Source organism: Babylonia areolata, chromosome 6 (assembly GCF_041734735.1).
Source record: "Babylonia areolata isolate BAREFJ2019XMU chromosome 6, ASM4173473v1, whole genome shotgun sequence".
In the NCBI taxonomy this organism is placed as follows: domain Eukaryota; kingdom Metazoa; phylum Mollusca; class Gastropoda; order Neogastropoda; family Buccinidae; genus Babylonia; species Babylonia areolata.
Window position 1 is genome coordinate 23,699,634 of NC_134881.1, and position 21,136 is coordinate 23,720,769.

The window sequence follows — 21,136 nt, forward strand, 5'->3', positions numbered from 1 at the left end:
TGTCGGGAATGGCCAGAGGGCAAAACTGATGCGGAAGTGAAGCTGCTTATAGAAGAAAACAGTAAAGAAGAGGACATCATCATATAACACAGATGGCTCAGTCACAAAGACCAGTCTGGCTGGGGATTCACTGCGAAACAAAAAGAAAAACAATTTGGGAAGAGAATGCTGCCTACAAAGTCACAACCTCCAGCCTGACGATGGAAGTTGAAGCCGTGACACATGCCCTCCAGTGGCTATCGTCCTTCCATACGCCCGGAAACCAACATGCCATGATTCTAACCGACTCAATGAACCTCATACAGAAAATTGAAAACGGAATGGGAAGCCCAGAGTGGCATAACGCAATGTGCAACTTTCAGAATTAAAAAACTCACATGGTCATACTGCCCGGGACATGCAGGTGTTAAGGGAAATGAGCGAGCTGACAGACTTGCTGGTAACGCAACACCAACGAGCAGCCTACATCTAGGAAAATCGGAAATCCTCAGAAAAGTCAAAGAATACCAAAAAGAACAGGTACAAGGCCATACACCATTGATCGCCTCAAAGAAATAAAAGCAGAGAGAGGGAGCGGCCGCAAATCTAACATGAAAGGTAGAACACGATGCTTTGCAAATCAAACAAATATCGGCATCATTTCCAAACCAACATTGCGCAAATTTCTTCAAAACGGAACCAGAGTCTCTGTGGGCCTTTCCAAATACAATAGACCGAGCAACACACTAGACGCCACGTTCTTGGCATCAGAGATCTTTTCCCATCCCTTTTGCGGCCAGTCAGTGGCGGCTGTGTGTGTTTGTGTGTATGTGTGGGGTCTGTGCTTTTGAGTGCGTTTGTGAATGCGCGAGAGTGAAATTGTACACAAAGTGTCAGGAGAGATATGTGTACGTGTGTGTGTGTGTGTGTGTGTGTGTGTGTGTGTGAGGGGAGGTGGGAGTGCGGGGGGAGGTGGGGTAGAGGATGAGGTATGTGAGTTTATGCATGCCTACACTGTGGGAGCAACAGGATTTGGAACGTATATATATATATATATATATATATATATATTATATATATATATATATATAATATATATATATCTTTGTATGTACGTGTGTGGGGTTGGGGGTGGGAGATATGGGCGTATGTGTGTGTGCTTGTACAAGTAAGTGTTCATCTCTGTGAAGTGTGTGTTTGTGTGTGTGTGTGTGTGCCGTGGAAGCTGCGATACGTAGACTAGAAATGAGTGTGTGGAGGAGGGGGTAGAGGAGGTGCAAGGTAATGTGTGTGTGTGTGTGTGTGTGTGTGTGTATGTGTGTGTTGGAGCTCATGTACGTTTATATGTATTTGACTGTGCTTTCATATGTGCTTGTACAAGTAAGTGTTCATCTCTGTGAGTGTGTGTTTGTGTGTGTGTGTGTGTGTGTGTGTGTGTGTGCGTGGAAGCTGCGATACTTAGACTAGAAATGAGTGTGTGGAGGAGGGGGGTAGAGGAGGTGCACGGTAATGCGTGTGTGTGTGTGTGTGTTGGAGCTCATGTACGTTTATATGTATTTGACTGTGCTTTCATATATGTGAAACTGCATGTCTGGTGCATTTCTGTTATGCATGTGTGGGTGTATGTGTGAATGTGTGTCTTCATATTTTACATTTATTTGCTTATTATCACCATTGTTGTCTTATTTATTTATTTATTTATGTTTTATTATTATCATTTTATTAGTATTACTAATATTATTACTACTACCTTTTTCTATATTATAATTATTATTTATTTATTTATTTATTTATTTATGCAAGCTTATCTATTATTTATTCCCCCGGTTTTGTTTTTTTTTGTTTTGTTTTTTTTGTTTTTTGTTTTTGTTTTTTTGTTTGTTTTTTGTGTGTGTGTGTGTGTGTGTTCTCAAGGCCTGACTAAGCGCGTTGGGTTACGCTGCTGGTCAGGCATCTGCTTGGCAGATGTGGTGTAGCGTATATGGTTTTGTCCGAACGCAGTAGTGCCCTCCTTGAGCTACTGAAACTGAAACTGAAACTGAAACTCTCTTCCACCTCCCCGCCCCCCTCTTTCTCTCTCTCTCTCTCTGAGCAGCAGTCTCACTCAGCAGCACCCAATCAGCAGCACAGGAGCGGACACGTGTCTTGACACCTACCGGGGGACAACTCCAATTCAGTCCGATGTTGCTTCCTTCCGGTTCGGCGCGCAACGGTCTATGGGATGAAAGCAATCAGAACGAGACAGGAAGTGGGCAAGGATTGTGGGAGGGGGGCGAAACTGTGATTCTGGGCCAAGCAAATTGATATTGGTCACTTTTGACTACTGGGTGCTGTCTGCAACAACGGTAGTGAAAATCGTCTGGGTCAGGAGTGTTGTTGTTATGGGATGCATTCATCTTGGGTGAGGGGAGGTTATTACTTTTCCTGGCCGCGAAGACCCCAAAGAAAGAAAGAAAGAAGCCGTGCTTTTAGATGAAACCGGATTCTGATCATTGACAAACAGAGAAGAGTGAAAGAGGAATGATTTTGTAAGCGAGCTAACAATTACTGACGGCAGTCTATATACAGTGTAGAGTTTTCAGGGTTTTGCGGAGTTGTGATCAATCTCATGCCACTGGGCTAAAAAGGGTGTTGACAAAGAATGTTTCTGCTATACCCATGTCTAAAAGTGAGAGGGGTAGGACGGATTTTATTTTCGTGGAAAAGAAAGCCATGCTTTTAGGTGACCTGATCCTGAAGAGACGCGAAGAAGTGTCAGTTAATGAAAAGAGTGGGTGTCTATCCCTGATAGGATGGCCATCAGACAAATTGCTGGAGACACGTTTGCGATACATTTTTTATGATGAAAGGAGCCTATTATGGCTGTGATGATTTATGTATGATTTACTCTAAGTTACCTTTTAAAGGTTTCAGTTGTTGTTGTTGTCTACTGTGATTATCTATTGTACGCATGGGTTGCCCAAAGTTGACATCTAAACACTTTATGTCTTTTATGTATACATGTTGAATGACTGATTTCCGTGTATTGTGTACGTGTTTTACACCACAAATGAATTTCTCTTGTAGAGAAAATAAAAGTATTCTGTATGATAGAACCGACACCATTCAAAAAGGGGGACACTGGCGGAGCATTTTGACTTCCTTGTTTTTCATCGGGTATAAATGGGGTTTGTGATTTTACTGCAGATGCTTTTCTTCCCTGCACACGCATGACATTGCGCCATCTTTAACCTGACTCTTCGATGAGCTCTCCATAACAGCTTCAAGCTATGGGAACAGCTACAGACACAGAGACACAGACACAGAGACACAGACAGACACAGATACAAACATAGACACACAGACGCTCACATGCACGCACGCACACAGACAGCACTGTGCATCCACGGGTGTTTTTGATTTTACTGTTGCTGCTTTCTTCCTTGCACACACATGGCATCGCACCATCTTTAACCCGATACACTTCACAAACGCTTCAAGCTTTGGGACACACACATACACACACACACACACAGACACACACACACACACACACACACACACACACACCACACACACACACACACACACACACACACACACACACACACACACCCAGTCGAATGTCGTTCGCTTGCAAATGATGTTGACTTGAAAACTGTTTATGCCATATCCGTGTCTAAATAAGACGGGGGTGGTGCTCCATAGCTGCCTTTTAGATTTCTGTCAGCGACAACGGTCCTCAGGGAATCGGTAATGTCTTGTCTGGTTACTGTAAGGTTTTACAGAGAGTTGGAGGGGAGGGGGGTGGAGTGGGGTGGGGTGGGGTGGGGTGGGGGGCGGCGCGGGGGAGGGGGGAGGGGGGCGGTGGCACCTGCTCTGATCTGCTGCCAGCGCCAATGAAGGTGTTCCATATGCCTTAGCTGATTGAGCCCGAGGAGGGGATTGTCTACTAATGTATTTGTGCTCTCGGCGAAAGTTGTTATTGGTAAGCTGTAGAAGAGCCAGACTGACTGGTCTATTTTCTTCTTTTTATTTCTTCGTCTTTTTTTTTTTTTCCAGTGAAGACTACCCCTACGTACTTCCGCTGAAGTACGTGAGCCAGTCACAGACACACAGATACACACACACACACACACATACACACACGCGCGTGCGCACGTAGGCACACACACACACACACAAACAAGCACACGTACACACACACACACACACACACACACACATACACACACAAGCTCACACACTCAGAAACAGACACACACACACACACACACACAGGCACACACAGACACACACACACACACACACACACACAGGCACACACACACACACACACTCAAACACACACACACACACACACACACACACACACACACACACACACACACACACACACACACACACTGCAGCACTGTGTATGCACGGGTGATTTTGATTTTACTGTTGCTGTTTTCTTCCTTGCACGCACATGGCATCGCACCATCTTTTACCCGACTCCTTGACAAACACTTCACACACAACCATACGCACACGCGCATCCATCAACCACCTCAATTCCGACTACCCGAGTACATTCGAAACTCTCTCTCCCTCCTGTCCATCTATCTATCTATCTATCTACCCTCCCCCTCCCCAACCCCCCATGCCCCCTTCAATTGTCTTTCGTCTCATTCTCCTGTAGCTATGTAATGTTGTAATTGCCAAATTATTCATGTATCCATGGTTCAAATTGTCTCCCTTTCGAGGGCTTGATGAAAAAAAGCACGGTTTTGCTTATTCTGTTGCACTGAGGAAGTAAAAATCATACAATTCGGTTCTATTCCATTCAGTTCATATCTTTCTCTCTTACCCTCTCTCTCCCTCTGTCTGTCTGTCTCTCTCTCTGTCTCTGCGTCTCTGTCTCTCTCTGTCTGTCTGTCTGTCTTTGTGTGTGTGTGTGTGTGTGTGTGTGTGTGTGTGTGTGTGTGTGTGTATCTGTGTCTGTCTGTGGCTGTGTGAATAAATGTGCGCGCGATGGCGAGTGTGTGTGTGTGTGTTTGTGTCTGTGTGTCTGTCTGTGTCTGTGGCTGTGTGAGTGAATGTGCGCGCGCGCGAGTGTGTGTGTGTGTGCGTGCGTGCGTACGGGCGGGTGTGTGTGTGTGTGTGTGTGTGTGTGTGTACGCTTGTGTGGGCGCACGCGCATGTATATATATTATATATAAATATATATATATATATATTGGGGGGGGGGGGGGGCATGCGGGGGAGAGGGGGGGGGGGTGCATGCGAGTGTATTCACAACTTCACGATAGGCCGTTTTCCGGTTTATAGGGCGCTGCCATAGCCGTTACTATAAATAGTCCGTATGCAGTCATGTTCCGGTTTACATTGACGACATGAACAGAGAGTGATGAAAATGCGGTAGGCAGTAGTCATCACCGTTCAGCACATGGTTCTTCCTAGTTTTGAAAATTCATTAGAGCAGACATATTGATTAAGCTCCCTAAATCTTATCTTGGACATTCCTCAAATTCATAGTACACAGAGGGGGAAAAATGGACTTTTGACATTCACTGTTACATATTTTTTTTAAGCATGATTTACTTTGACACTGGGTATGGATTAGTTAATAACTTTCTTAATCATCATATATGTGTGTTCATGACAATATCACAGGCTCTCTGTACTTATGGAGGAGCAATAACAAAAACATTTTTTGAATTTGTAAATGGCTCATACATTGGTCTATTCTTATTCTCAGCCTGTCCTCACTCAGAATGTCATATGAATAGTGGGGGTGGGGGGGGTGGGGAGGAAAAAAAGAAAGAAAGATAGGGAGAAAATTTTGCCCTTCCTGTAGCCTTTGTGGACAGAGAATAAATAAAACAGGTAGTAGTGTGTACTATTCACCCTGCACCTAAAAGGTTGCACAGATTAGTTGCAAAAGAGCAGATCAATATAAATGTTTAGGGATTGGAAAACTGTTCAATCCAAAGTAGGCCAAAATCACTGAAATATTGATAAAAATGTAAGTTACCAGCTAGTCATGTATGAAGCATTCACTTTTGTTGTTGTTGTTAAAGTTGCTGATAATTATCATTCCTGACCACAAGTGGGGGAAAAAAAGAGGATATGGGGGTGAAATGGTGGATCAGCAGATGATCAGCAAATTGAAGAAGAAAATGATAATCAATGGGAAAATCTGTGAGATAAATATGGTGTAAATATTCAGAATTTACTATATTTCTTTCATATTATCTATTCATTGACATCGGGTGAAGATTTTGAATTATTTGGTAAGGCAAGGAACTTAAAGGAAGGCATAAAAGCCCTCATGTGGTCTTGCGAGGTTAGCAGTACTCAAAGCAATATGAAATTAAATGAAAACTTGTAAAATTCCTAAAATACCTAAAACGATCATCAGTTTTAACCAAAGACACCCTTAGTACTAGCAGTAATAATTTCAGATACCACCACCTTTAATTTCATTTAGTCCACTTGACAATTATATGCCATTTCAGGACTGATTAACAATCATGTTATATCATTTTATTGTATTCATGATAATATGGATACTTCATTAATAACATATATAAATTATGCACATGGCAATTATTGCTCTCTTTCTCTGCCACATAGTTTACAAATACACAACTGAAGCACTATCATGACTTTCAAGATACATACTTTTCAGAGCCCTCAAACACAAAATTTATCTTTTGAATCAAATTGTGCTTTGATTTTGTCATTGATTTACAGATCTACAATTTTCTTCTGTGTGTGTGTGTGTGTGTGTGTGTGTGTGTGCATGCACGCAATTTATACGAGCTTTGGCACACGCGATTTTTTGTTGTTGCGTGTGTACGTGTGTGTGTACGTTCACGTGTGTGCGTGCGCGCGCACGCGCGCGCTTGTGTGTGTTGGTACAAAACATTGTCAGCTTCACATGTTTCATGTTGTTCACAGACGGACTCGACATCAATTCTGCTTCGGTCAGACAACACAGGCCCGGTAGTGGCATATTTAAGAACACTGTTTTTACTCTCCCGGAATAAACGTAATGGAATGAAACTAGACTGTTCAAGTTTTATAATTTTCATTGCTTTGCCTTCAGGTGTTTCTGCAAGCACGAGATAAATATTTCGTCACTGAAGACCACGCTTATCGTCTATGCAAGCTGTCGAAGAAACCTGTGAAGGATGAATGATCTCCAAACCTTTATTTCAGTTTCCTAAAGCATTTCTTCAACATTCCAACGTCTCGGACACAATGCCATAGCAAAACAAATAAGTTAAAAAGTGGACTGACGCAGTCCTTCCACAACAGCAACTGCTGTAAACAGGAAGACCACTGCATACGCACCGCTCAGCCATTTCGGATTCAGACGTTTGAGGATAATGTTGTTTGGGAGCGTGAAGTTGTCAATATGTGAAGCTTGTGCGGGCGCACTCGCTTGTGCTTGTTTTGCAAAGCTACGCTGGGGATTAATTGTGCGTCATATATACGTGCCCAAGGGTGAAAAAGTACATCGCTAGCTGATAAACCCTCACATAAGAGGTCACCAGTTAAACCGCGAAAACTCAGTCACTGCACGTCAAACTATCATCACACGTACACATGAAGCGAACACGTAACGTGAGCTCCTGCCCTTGGCGTTCGATTGGCTATACAATCAATGTCGGCTGTTACACAGTCCCTTCAGCTGTTGTACCGGCGCTCGGTGACTTGGAAGGTGAGTCACTTTTTGTTTGACGCCGTGAAATACATGAAACAGTCTTAGTACTTTTGTGAATCTCTCTTTCTTTGCTATTTTTATGTATTTATCTATTATTTTTTGTTATTTATTTATTTATTTATTTATTTATTTATCATTATTATTATTATCGTTATTATTATTATTATTATTATTATTATTATTACTGTTGTTGTTGTTAATTATTTTATTTTTATTTTTTCTTATTTAATTTGATTTTATTTTGTTTTAATTTTTTCTTAAGGCCTGACTAAAAGCGTTGGGTTTTTATGCTGCTGGTCAGGCATCTGCTTGGCAGATGTGGTGTAGCGTATATGGGTTTGACCGAACGCAGTGACGCCTCCTTGAGCTACTGATACTGATACTAATACTGATACTCTCTCTCTCTCTCTCTCTCTCTCTCTCTCTCTCTATATATATATATATATGTATGTATGGTTGATTTTTGTAACGTACTGGTTCTCTCACAGCCAGTTCGGCAGTCCAGTGTTATGGGTTTTTAAAAAAAATATATTTCTTTTTTCCATAATTATATTTCTTTATCGATTGAACACGGTCGGTGAAAGTGAGAAAGTTGGTTCCGAATTCTATTTGTTGTTTTGTTTCTAATAATGTTTCATGGCCTATGAATTTTTCATTTTGCTATTAAATGTTCGACTGAAAACACATAATCTGTGCTTGTTAATTCTTGTAACGGAAATGTTTGTCTTTTATTTTGAATTTATCGTTGTAAACAGGTTATATGTTGAGGAGCTAATTCCTGACAACTGTTCAAATCCAGGCGTACTTGTTCACATAATTGTCCATTATTCGCCCCTTCTGGATATACTGAGTGATTCTTATTAATTAAAACAAAAATTGTATTATAGTTTTTCCTGCCTGCAATTTTTTATTCGTTTCTCCGATTGAAGTGGATTTTTCTACAGAATTTTGCCAGGGACAACCCGTTTGTTACCGTGGGTTCTTTTACGTACGCTAAGTGCATGCTGCACACGGGACCTCGGTTTATCGTCTCATCCGAATGACTAGCGTCCAGACCACCATTCAAGGTCTAGTCAAAGGGGAGAAATTACTGGCGACTGTGCAGTGATTTGAACCAGCGCGCTCAGACTCTCTTGCTTCCTATGCGGACGCGTTACCTCTAGGCCATAATTCTCTCTGCATATCTTTCTGTCTCTCTCTTGATAAACATATGAAGTATATCACAACAAGGTTTAGACTGGGTTTTTCTGCTCTTACTGTACATAGGTATAGATACAAAAATATTAAAGAATCTGATTTGATTTGTCCTATGTGTAAACGTTCAAAAGAGGACGAAGTTCATTTTGTTCTTTGTTGTGAAGTACTGAAAGAAATCAGAGAAACCTTTATGCGACCCAGATACTATCGACAACCTTGTCTCTTCAAACTGGTTCTATTGTTTTGTACTGACCATGATGTTGTGTGAAATTTGTCTGTTTTCTTTAATTTTTTTAATTAATTTTTTTTTTTTTACAAAGCATTTAGATATAGGGAAATTCTCACTTCTTAATGTTCCTGATTAACCTGATATATTTGCATGTAGTTGCATTGTTTTCATCCTTAGGTGTAAAAATGATATGATTATTGTCTGCTCACATTCCGCTTTATGGGGGGCCTAGGCCTAAAATGAATAACCATCTGAATCTGAATCTGTCTCTCCCTGTCTCTGTAAATTGATTTCCATCCCCATCCACCCACCCGCCCACCCCAGCTCATTGTATTGTGGCCCAAGGCCGATGTACACATAAAAGTCAGTAAAGGCTAGGCCAAAACGATGTGGCCAAAACGATGTGGTAGATCTAGATTGTTACACCGATTATTAAAAAAACAAAGCAACCCCCCCAAAAAAAAAACAACAAACAACAACAAAAAACAAAACAAAACAAAAAAAACACAAACCCAAAACAAAACAAAACAAAAAACAAACAAACCCACACACACAAACAAACCGATTTGTATTTACAAACTGCTTCCCAGTTCATTCAATTTATTTTTCAAAAAAATCATGGAACCCAACACAGGCGTTTACGTGGCCAGAGTCTCGTACTCTGAACAGTAACTTCCCCCCCCCCATCTTTTTTTTGTTGTTGTTGTTGTTGTTGTTGTTGTTGTTGTTAGTGACAAACAATTCTAACAAAGCCGAGATGATAACACATCATACGGTGATTAGCAAAAAAAAAAAAAAAAAAAAAAAAAAAAAAAAGTTGGTTATCTGAGTCCAAACTTCTCTCACTCGACGAGGTACAATGGCAAACACATCACTGTCGACGAGTCATGAGTTAAATCTTTTATCTCCAGCCTAAACTGCGCAGTTTATCTATCTCTTGTCAGTTTTTTTGATAGGTTGTCTGGCTTTTGGGTTTGTTTTTTGACTCTGTACTCTGTCCGTCCGCCTGTCTCTCTGTCTGTCTACCAGCCTATGTCTGTCTGTCTGTCTGTCTGTCTGCCGGTGTCCGTTGATATCTGTATGTCAACCTCTGTCTCTGTCAATTTGTAATGCAGCTGTAATTGTACTTTATTCTTTAATATTGGAGGGATTTTGGTTCGATGCGATTGATTGTTGGCTGTATCGACAGTTTATGAAGTGTTTTCAGCGATTCATTTTCTCCTGTTTTCGTGAACGGCAACTCATACGTTCACTCGTACTCCTATGCACGAGTGGGTTTTTACATGTTTGATCGTCCTTCTAGGCAGCCATGCTCCGTTTCCCGAGGTGTGGATGCTGGGTATGTTCTTGTTTCCGAAAGTCTTCGAACATAGATTACAGGATCGAGGCTAATGTGAGTATTTCATCCCCTGCAAGGGAAAACACACGAAGGAGGTTCAGGCATTAGCAGGTCTGCACGTATGTTGACCTGGGAGATAGGAAAATCTCCTTCTTTAAAACCAGCCAAACCAGCGAGGTTTCGTCGAAACAGCGGATCGAACTCGGGCTAGAATCCAACTCTCAAACCGTTTGGCCACCGTATCTGCCGTTTTCAGCACTGATAACACAGGATTCGGTGACCTCGGCAATGCCATATGAAAAGAATGAAGTTAATCTGCAGCCTAAGCCTCTGCCCCCCTCCATACCCCCCTCAACACCCAAGAAACAACAACAGCAAAAACAACAAAAACAACCAACAACAACAACAAAAACAAAATACAAAACAAAACACACACACATACACACACACACACACACACACACACACACACACACACACACACACACACACACACACACACACACACACACAAAACAAAAAAAAAACCAAGCAATGAAGCTGTAATTTCACAGCGCCACCAACACATTATATTCAACGAAAATGAACTGAAAATAATCTTCGATGTTAATGGGGGCGTAGGGACCGTAATTATAAGGAACCATTCAAATCATTATGACAAATGAACCAAGGCGGATGCTTCACTCCACCATGAAGGTTTAGTAAAACTCGGAACTTGGGCATATTCGGTGTTATGCATGCTGTTTCTTTTTCTTTCATTCAAAGAAATGTATGAGCTGAAAATTAGAAGAAAGAAATGTTTTTGATCGAAAGAAGACAACAAACACGTAAAGGAGGGTAAATGATCGGAATATCTTAAAGATGACTTTAACAGAAAAAGTGACTTGTCTGTTGCCAGATGCCAATCAAGCGATGTGAAACGTCAGCAAAAATGACGTCACGGCGGCAGCAAGACCCGCGCCAGCCGCCACCCAAGAAGTGATGATACATGTCAGTGCTTGAGCAGAAAGTGCGCCAAACTCCAGACAGGAAAAGCGTCACCTCATCAGCAGGAAGCCTACCGAGACTTCAGTCAGGAGGCGGAGGGTGTCGGAAGACCACTGGTCTGTGTCGCAGGAACTCGACACGTCATCACCACGCACGACGCACTGACGTCACCAGGGCAACGGGGGAGTGGTGGGCGAGCGGCGTCAGAGGAGCTCCTGTGATTGACAACAGCGGCAAGGAAGCGATCGCCCCCCCCAGCCCCCTCGCACTCCCACTACGCATCCCCTCCCCTACCCCCCAGCACCCTCCATGGAGAGTGTGCAGTCCGCTGACCCTTGTCCAGTGACTGACACCGGCAGGCCCGGGTCTACACCGCCACAAGCGAGCAGCGCGTCAAGACCCGATGACGTCATGGCAGCAGCACTAAGCCTCCGTGGTGACGTCGGGCGAGTCCCACCAATGACCGTCAGCAGACAGGGGTCTACTGGTCAAGGTGTGTGCAAACGAATTATCACTGACTAAGCTCCAACTCTTGTAAAATGACACAGACTTGAGTTAGCTGTGGTCATATTATACATATTTTGATAAGTTCACGTCACGTGATAAATAACTGAGTAAACTCTTGTCATGTAATACTCAGACTTGGATACGTTCTTTTCGCATGATACAGACTTTGATAAATTTCTTTTTGTATGATACAGATTTTGATATTCTTATGATACAGACTTTGATAAATCTCTTGTCGTATAATCCAGACTTTGATAAATTTCTTTTCGCATGATACAGACTTTGATAAATTTCTTTTCGTATGATACAGACTTTGATATTCTTATGGTACAGACTTTGATAAATCTCTTCTCGCATGATCCAGACTTTGATAAATCTCTTGTCATATGATACAGACTTTGATAAATCTCTTGTCGTATGACACAGACTCTAGTAATCTTGCCATACGGTACAGGCTTGAGTAATCTCTTGTCTTGTCACGTAATACAGATTTGAGTAAGCTTTTGTTACATAATGCAAACTTAAATAAGCTACCAGCATACAATACAAACATGAATAAGCTCCTGTCATATGATAAAAACTTGAATAAGCTCTTGTTACATGATGCATACTTTAGTAAACTCTTGTCACATATTACAGGCTTGAATAAGCTCTTGTCGCATAACACAGACTTAAGATGTTGTCTCATAATACAGACTTGTGTAAGCTCTTGTCACAAAATACTTTCATTACTACAGTGTTAGTATGTTTTCTACAGGTGGTTTAAATCAGTTCGGGTCGGTGTTATTAATTTGATTTTTTTTAAAACGTTGTGCTGATGGGAGTGGATCAAACCCTTTAATATATATATGGAGGAAAGCTCTTGGTTCGACATGAACCCTCTGTGTGTTTGTGTGTGTGTGTGTGTGTGTGTGTGTGTGTGTGTGTGTGTTCCAGAGATACAAAATCAGTTCAACTCCACCTCCGAGGACATGGAGCCAGACTATTTGCAAGGTTCGTATGCACTGAAAAAAGAAATGGGAGGGGTTTGCATTTGAAGAAGACAGGTTAGTCCTGTGGTAGGTACGCGTATGCGTTTTATGTTTATAAATGTACAAAAGTGGGTTTGTGCACATGCGAGTGGGTATGTATGTAAAACCTAACAAATTAAGGGCTTGCAATTTAGTAGACTTTATGAATGCGCAACATCTTTGGCACAATGTTCTACAATTCGGCACAGCACAGCTGTACACTGCAGTACATTATGATGTATCACAATGCATTGCAACTCAGAACCAAACAGGGAGCGAACCAGCGACCCAGTCCATAATGAAGACACAGAGAATGGGATGATGATTGTTGCATGACAGTCATTTCACTTTCGTCAGGTCAAAGTGTGATCAAATATTATATGGTCACCTTCACATTGAACAATTCGAAACTAAGAAAAAAAATTCAGGCTATGAAAACATGAATTAGGATAAACAGGTCCCATAGCTTTTAGTGGCCATCGGGGCAATGAATCCATATCTTGGGCTCAGCATTTGAATCCTCTCCTTCAACCTTCCCCAACTTATGTCAGGTACTGATTCTCACTTGGATAATGTGAGGAAAACTGCAGTAGAGTTCCTCTCCCGAGGACACACCATGCCGAAACCGGTGAATACCGGACCAGAAACCCAACGCCTTACCGATTAAGCCATGGCCCTCTGTACTTATTTACTTGCGCATAAACCTCCACATACGTAAATGATCTTGGACGATTTGAATTATTAAAACAAGTAAAAAAGTCATGAAACAGTAAGCAAAACGAAAACACGCATCTGCAAACAGGCAGCTGATTGAATGATTGACTAAAGATAGAGTGTGTACACATCAGCTGAAGTTTGAGACAGTGATTGGCTGGTCATCTGAGTATAATATATATCTTTCAACTTACTGTTTAGAAACATACTCCGATTTAACGTGTCTGATACAGTATGATTTTGTTATCTCCCGTGTTCGTAGATCAAACAGGTGACTGGCTTTGTGCCTGCAGGAAACACGGAGCTGTCAATGGACATTGAAAGGAGCCTGTACGTTCGCACTCCCAAACTAGAGGAGGCAGAAGAAATAGTGGAAGAAAAAGGGTGGGTGGTACTCTGTGGACCTCCTGGGTGCGGAAAGACTACACTGGCACGTGCTCTGTTACGGCGCTACAGAGAGGAGGGGTTCAAGCCTTACAGTCTGCCACAGATCGGTGAGTGGGACTCTCACGTCGGTGAAAACAGGCGTTGTGCTGTGCTGCTGGACGGGACGTTTGGCAAGATCCGTATTGACCATCAGCAGCATGACCTGTGGGAGAACATGTTGGACACCACACTGGCACTGATGGCGGAGGGAACGTGCAGGCTGGTGATCACGGTCTACCCACACGTGCTTCGTCAACTCCAACAGCTGGAAAACAGTTTGGACAGTCCTTTGCTGGACGGGGAAAGCGTAGTGCGTTTCACAGACACTCTACCGGAAAGTGTCAGAGAGAAGTTATTGCTTTATCATTTGAATGAACTCCATATTGAACCTGACAAACAGCAACAGATTGTGAAACACGTTTTAGAGAGTGATGTGAGCGGGCCCGTTTTCCCGTGGTGCTGTCGTTACATGGTGAAGCACTGGCAATCAGCTGAGGATCCCACTGCCATATTCTGGACCCCAGCTAATGCCCACGCCCGGCTGTTGAAAGCCATGGTCCTGCACACCTCTCATGGAAGTGTCTTTGCTGCAGTGTTGGCGCTGACTATGAGGGGAGTGTCTCACTTCCTGAGTCACACGTCAGAAGCTGCACCTCATCTGCAGGAATTTGGAATCGGGCCTTTTTCTGACGACAAATTGGCAGAATACGCCAACGTGCTGCAGGGGTCCATATTATCGGAAGGTACATTTTCCAGTCGTGTACTGTACGAGGCTGCGGGGCTGGCTCTGGGTCGTTTCTTCCGACTGCCCATATTGCTGAAAGTTTGTGACACCTCTTTCTTCGTGAGGTACGTACATATCTCGGCGATGATCCAGACTGTGTCTTCCCTTCCCCTCGACAAGTGTGTCTGTGTTGGGTCTGTTGCAACCTGCTCCGGTGACCCAAAGCAGTGTAAGGAAGATCGACACTCGCTAATGGACAGAGTATACACAGAAGTCATCCAAGGGAACCATCAGTGCATCTTTCAGCATCCCTGTCTTCAGTGTCCTGTGTTTTTGCAATGCATGGATGATGATTATTTTGCAGGGAACAGCAAAAAAATGAAACAATTTTTGAACGCTGAGGATCCTGTACATAAACTACCGCTGGTCTACTGGTCCATTCTTCACCCCTCCTACAAGCTGGCACGTTGGTGCCTGGCAAAGATGCAGACAGATAGAAAGCTGTCAGTTCAGGTGCTGACAGCTTGTCCACTCTTTGACTGTTTGACGCAGAATTCAGAGTGCACGCTTCGGTCCTTCCTCCGAGAAAAGCTCACCGCCCAGCACTTCAAACACGCGGAATGCTTTGTTGAATTCCCATTACTTGAACAAGAAAAGTGCTTGAGGAAAGAGATAGAGAAACAAGTTGAAACCATCACTAATGCTGAAAAAGGATCTCATCATGCGAGATTGTTGTACCTTGGTGACCCTTCACTGCCCATCCCACCTGAGATAGTCACAGTCTCGATGACCAACGGCAAACTGCAGCTCCAGGTCAAAGACAAGAGGCACTGGTACCTGGTGTTTCGACTGCTGGCAGATCGGGATGTGAATGAAACAGATCAAGATGGCAGCTCCCTCCTTTCCATTGCAGTCAGCAGTGGAGAGCTAGCTGCTGTAAGGTTGTCTCTGAAAGCTGGCGCAATGATTACCCAGCAAAACAGACAGGGCTTGTCAATTTACCAGTTGAAACAAAGAGCACGTTCCGTGACATCCAAGAATAGATACGCCGTCAGTGTTGACCGACACTTCAGGTGTATTCCCGATCTGGATATGATAGATATGCAGGTTTTTCTGCTTCAGGAAATTAGTGTGAATGATAGGGACAGTGCTGGAAGGACAGGTTTGCTTGTGGCGTGTTGTGAAGGACGTGGAGACATTGCTGACTTGTACATTCAGCTTGGGGCAGATGTTAACACCAAGGACACGGTGCCGTGTAGAGGTGGATTTGTGGACACTGATGACTGGTGCACTCCACTGCACTATGCGTGTAAGAATGGCCTGGTGAGCACTGTGGAGCTACTCATTCAGCACAAAGCTGATGTCACTGCCACAACAAAGAACGGAAACACGGCCCTGCACTTTGTTTGTCTGTGTCCCTCACACATTGCTTCAGCTGGTGCTGTCCTTCACCTTGTTCAGGCTGGTGCTGCTATCAACGCACGGAATGAACTCGGTGAGACACCACTTCAGTGTGCTGTCAAGAAAGACAATTCGGAAACAGCTGAACGCCTGCTGCAACTAGGCGCTGGTGTCAATTTGAAGGATGGAGAGGGATACACGGCACTTCTGTGCGCTGCCTGTGGAGGTCATTCAGACACAGCAGGACGGCTGATGCACCACGGTGCTGACGTCAACATGCAGGACGAAAATGGACGCTCACCACTTCTGTTGGCAATCATAAATGGTCACACAGACACAGCTGAATTGTTGATACGTCACGGTGCTGACGTCAACAGACGGGACAAAGAGGGATGCTCACCATTTCTGTGGACAATCAGAAACGGTAACAGAGACACAGCTGAAATGTTGATAAGTCACGGTGCTGACGTCAACAGACAGGACAAAGAGGGATGCTCACCATTTCTGTGGACAATCAGAAACGGTAACAGAGACACAGCTGAAATGTTGATAAGTCACGGTGCTGACGTCAACAGACGGGACAAAAAGGGATGCTCACCATTTCTGTGGACAATCAGAAACGGTCTCATGGACACAGCCAAATTGTTGATACGTCACAATGCTGACGTCAACGTGCAGGATGACAATGGTGAGTCACCCCTTCATCATACTGTTTGTGATGGTCGTGATGACATTACTGAATTGCTGCTACGTCACGGTGCCCACGTCAACATACAAAGTATCTTCGGTTCCACACCCCTCCATCACGCTGCCCACATCGGCTACACAGACACAGGTCAACTGCTGATACGTCAAGGCGCTTACGTCGACGCACGAGATAAATTGAACAGAACAGCACTCCTGACCGCTGTCAGTCACGGCCACATACAGATGGCTGAAATGTTGATACGTCATCGCGCTGACATCAACGCACAGAATGGCAATGGCGTATCACCACTTCATCTTACTGTTTCGCTTGGTCGCATTGACATGACTGAAATGCTGATACGGCATGGTGCTGACATCAACGCGCAGAATGACGCTGGTGAGACACCACTTCACAGTACTGTTTCGCACGGTCGCACTGACATTGTTGAACTGCTGCTACGGCATGGTGTTGACGTCAATACACAGGACAAGTGGGGTAAAACACCACTGATGCTCGGTTCTCTGTTTGGCAAGTCAGACATTGTCAAAATGCTGAAAAACCACGGGACCAAAAGCTCCCTGTCTGATGAATAAAACGAAACCGCATCATTTATCTGTAGACTTTGTTGTGGGATAAAAGGAGACTGTTAATTCCTCGCAGGCTGCGTTTGGACTGCTGCTCTCTCACCCATTCGCGTCATCCAGAAAAGGTGAAGATCGAAGCTGCACGGTAATAACTGCTACAGACCTGCCTCCTCCATGAGGTACCGATCCAACTATAGTGATCTGGAAGCTGTATGGCTGTGTGGATGACCTGCAGTGTACAGTTGCCTTCATTGCGGTGACTGGGGTGTCCATCTGATGAACGACAAGAAGAAGAAGAGGAAGAAGAGACTGCATAGTGTGTGTCCAGTGACACACCTCTCACCATTACACATCTTACTGATGGGTGGGATTTACGTGCTGTCGGAGACGAACACTGCTCATCCCATGATCAACAACATTCTTTTCAGTGATTTTTTTCCCTGAGACTTTTGTTCAGATCCGAAGGAAGCAATTGTGTGTGTTATTTATTTATGTTTTTCAAAAACAATTCATTATCCCTTTGATTGAGGTGAAGTTGGTTCTAAATCAGTCTTCATTTGTTTTGACATTCGGATGATGCAGAACTGTTTCCATCATTCAAAACAAAATTGTTTCATCGGCAAGTGATGTTACAGTACAGCATATCGTTTTTGACTGTGAGTTAACGAAGCCTAATTACTTACAGGAAAGTGTGTTATCTACATTTACTAGGAAAGTTGATGTTTTGGACATTTTGCATTGATTTTCAGTTGTTTCCTTCATTCAGTTAAGGACTTCATTTTTACGAAGTCCATTCATGTTGATATCTTTTATTGTGCTTCTGTTTCAAGTTCTGTTTGACTGTCTCCAACTGCTGAACTGCCAGTTTAACCTGTTACGGTCGTGAGGTTGTTATACCAGCAGAGATGTGAGTACGTTAGCAACGGCTTGAATTGCCAGCCATCTGGATTAGTGTACTAGCATAATTGTGAGCACTGTCCCAACTGTTTGAAGTGTTACAGTGGTAGATATGTAAATAATGATCAGACTCTGTTCAGCATGTGCAGTGTCCCAGTTCACCTGTTCAACCTTCAACAATTCCCCTTGCCCTACCTTGTGCTTCCCTTTCCCCTGCCCTACCCTATCCTTTACATCCCCTTTCTTTACACTGTTCAAGAACAAACCAGTTGAAAAACAATTCTGTGTTCATATTTTTGTTGTCCATCCCTCGTCGTCATGAAGACGGAACCCATTTACTCAACGAGATGCTCATGCCACATGGTTTATCGTTTCATCCGAATGACTAGCATCCATCCCACATCTCAATATAGTCCTGAGTACTAGAAGACATGTCTGATAAGAAGTTTTAAGATGATAGTGTTTTCACGAAATGTGTGTGTTGTTATTTTCTTATAAACTGATTTATATCCGAAGTTCTTTTCGTTTGTGGTGAATTCGTTGTCTGTCATCCACGACAGTGCTTTTTTGTGGCTTTCTGCTCCCTTTAACATAGAGCGACGGTGTGGAGTGTTGTATTTAAATGCAGTGGTGTGCAATAATGTTATAATTATGTTACAGTGTGCAAGCTGTATGTCAGTCACACCACTTTAGCCCTGTCCCCCTTCCCTCCCCATCCCTTCACCTCGCCCCCACCCCCCACCCCCTTTCTTATCTCCCTCACCACACCGCCCAGGCCCGAAGTCCAGTCTTTGAGGTCGCGCCGACACCGCGCCACCCTCCCTCCTTCCCTCATTCACTCCCTGTTCGGCTGTCTTTTGTTCCGTGTGTCGGCTGTCACTCAGACCAGCTGTGGAACACGTGCGGTTATGTGTTGCCCCAGTCCCTGTGCTGAAGTAGGTCTAGGAATGTCCGAAACATGCTGATGTCGGCATGTCCGAACATTCCAGTAAGGCGGACTTCTCTTTTAAGTCATCCCCCATCTCCCGTTCACAAACACAGCTGAGGTAGATGGCGGGACTTCGGAATGTAAGCTAGGGAGAATTTATGCAAAATCTATCCTGGACCAGGCCGGCATGATGCTCTGATGTCGTAGCTTCCTCAACCCCCCCCCCCCCCCACCTTCCCCCCCTCTCCTTGTGACGTTAAATGCTAAACTTGACGTCACAGCGTGTATACACAAGCAGGTTTTGTTGGCGAATCACATCAAACAGTGTTGAAAGAGGAAACCAACATACGAATAGCGCATATGTTAATCAGTTTCTCAACTCCAAGACCAGCCAAGATTGGTTACTTTGGTTTAACCAGTTGGGGAGTGTTGTACATCTATATTGTTGGGAGGAAGGGTTTAAAAGCGAAGTACACACCAAGTTCTCCCATTCCCCAACATCCCTCTGAAGAGATTCCTCTTTAGATATGGCTGCGTGACTAGCCCTTGCTGTGGTGGGACCATGGTGTTGTGTTACAGAAGGTATTTGAGCAAATCGTAAGTTGATGACTAACACTGCAAAGTTAGACTTTGTTTTGGTACTATTCTGGCATTTGTTTGGAGTAGATTTAACTGGAATGCTGACAGTGATAAGTTCATTTAACAATGGTGGTGATAGCAATTCTTGGGACTTGTTGAGGTGGTCATTCAGAATGTTAGAAGGGCATGGCATGTGTTAGTAGTGTGTATTGCAGAAAGACTCTGAGAGAGTGGGTCTTGTGGACAATTAAATCAACACCTGTGTTGACTGAATGGATGGTTGTACTCAGCTGATTTTGTTTATGTATCCTTTTCTGTGTTTGGTCATGTACAGTGGTTCAGTTCCATGAGGGGGCATGGTTTTCCTGATTATACCTTGTAACAACCAGCTGCAGTACTCGTAATGCAGGTCTAAATGTGACAAACATGTGTTAAATTCAAAAACCATGGTTTGTGTCAGAATGCAGCCGGTGTGTGTGTGTGTGTGTGTGTGTGTGTGTGTGTGTGTGTTACGGCTTATATCACAGATTGACATAAGTTTACATTTGGGCCAACAGCAAAGTGAGAGCTGTATTATCAATGGTTTCTCCAGTCAATGGGAAATCATTTACACCTTAGTCTTTTGTGAAGGACTATGACTCTCAAACTAGGAGGCAAAATTGCACTGGCTCTTAGTGCTGCAGCCTTGGGGGCTAGTTGGCCTTTGGGAATCATCCCAACGCCGACTGTCCTAAAACCCTCTTGGCCGAGAGAGTGGGGATGTAACTTGGGCAAGACACTCTCCACTATAATCAAACTCTAACCCAAATAGTCGGAACAGCAGTTGCCTCCTCTGCTGTTCTGATGGTCATAGTCGGACACGACTGACTATCATATATAATTATATGGGATTCGTCGGTGTCGTTCTTTGAGTACACCCCCCTTCCCCAATAGTATTTTACATTTTTTGTTATGGTGTATGACTGTGGATATGTCTGGCTTAATATAAATGGTGTTGTGTGTTGGTCATATCAATGATAATATCTCATACAGATGTTGCTCAGTGGTATGGCAGTGGTTTGTTGGAACAATGTAAGCATTGAGCTTTGAGAAGCCAAAGAGATAATAATCATGCATGTAGCAGCAGGTGTGTAGAGCGTTTTGGTTTTGCTACTCGTTTTGCCTACTTGTTTTGAAAATAAGGTGGTGATGGTTAAATGTGAAGTGAACACATTTATAGGTTTACACTGTGTCAGTGTGTGTTGAGGACTT

General features: G+C 43.5%; 1 protein-coding gene across 1 annotated transcript; it reads left to right on the forward strand.

Annotated features, from left to right (window-relative positions):
* The first annotated feature begins 7,398 nt into the window (after positions 1-7,398).
* On the forward strand, positions 7,399-21,029 carry LOC143282848 (uncharacterized). The gene is made up of 4 exons (XM_076588685.1): positions 7,399-7,672; positions 11,339-11,920; positions 12,871-12,927; positions 13,952-21,029. Exons 2-4 carry the CDS (start codon positions 11,737-11,739, stop codon positions 17,488-17,490), a joined length of 3,780 nt encoding a protein of 1,259 aa, XP_076444800.1. The 5' UTR covers positions 7,399-7,672; positions 11,339-11,736; the 3' UTR covers positions 17,491-21,029.
* The last annotated feature ends 107 nt before the right edge of the window (positions 21,030-21,136 follow it).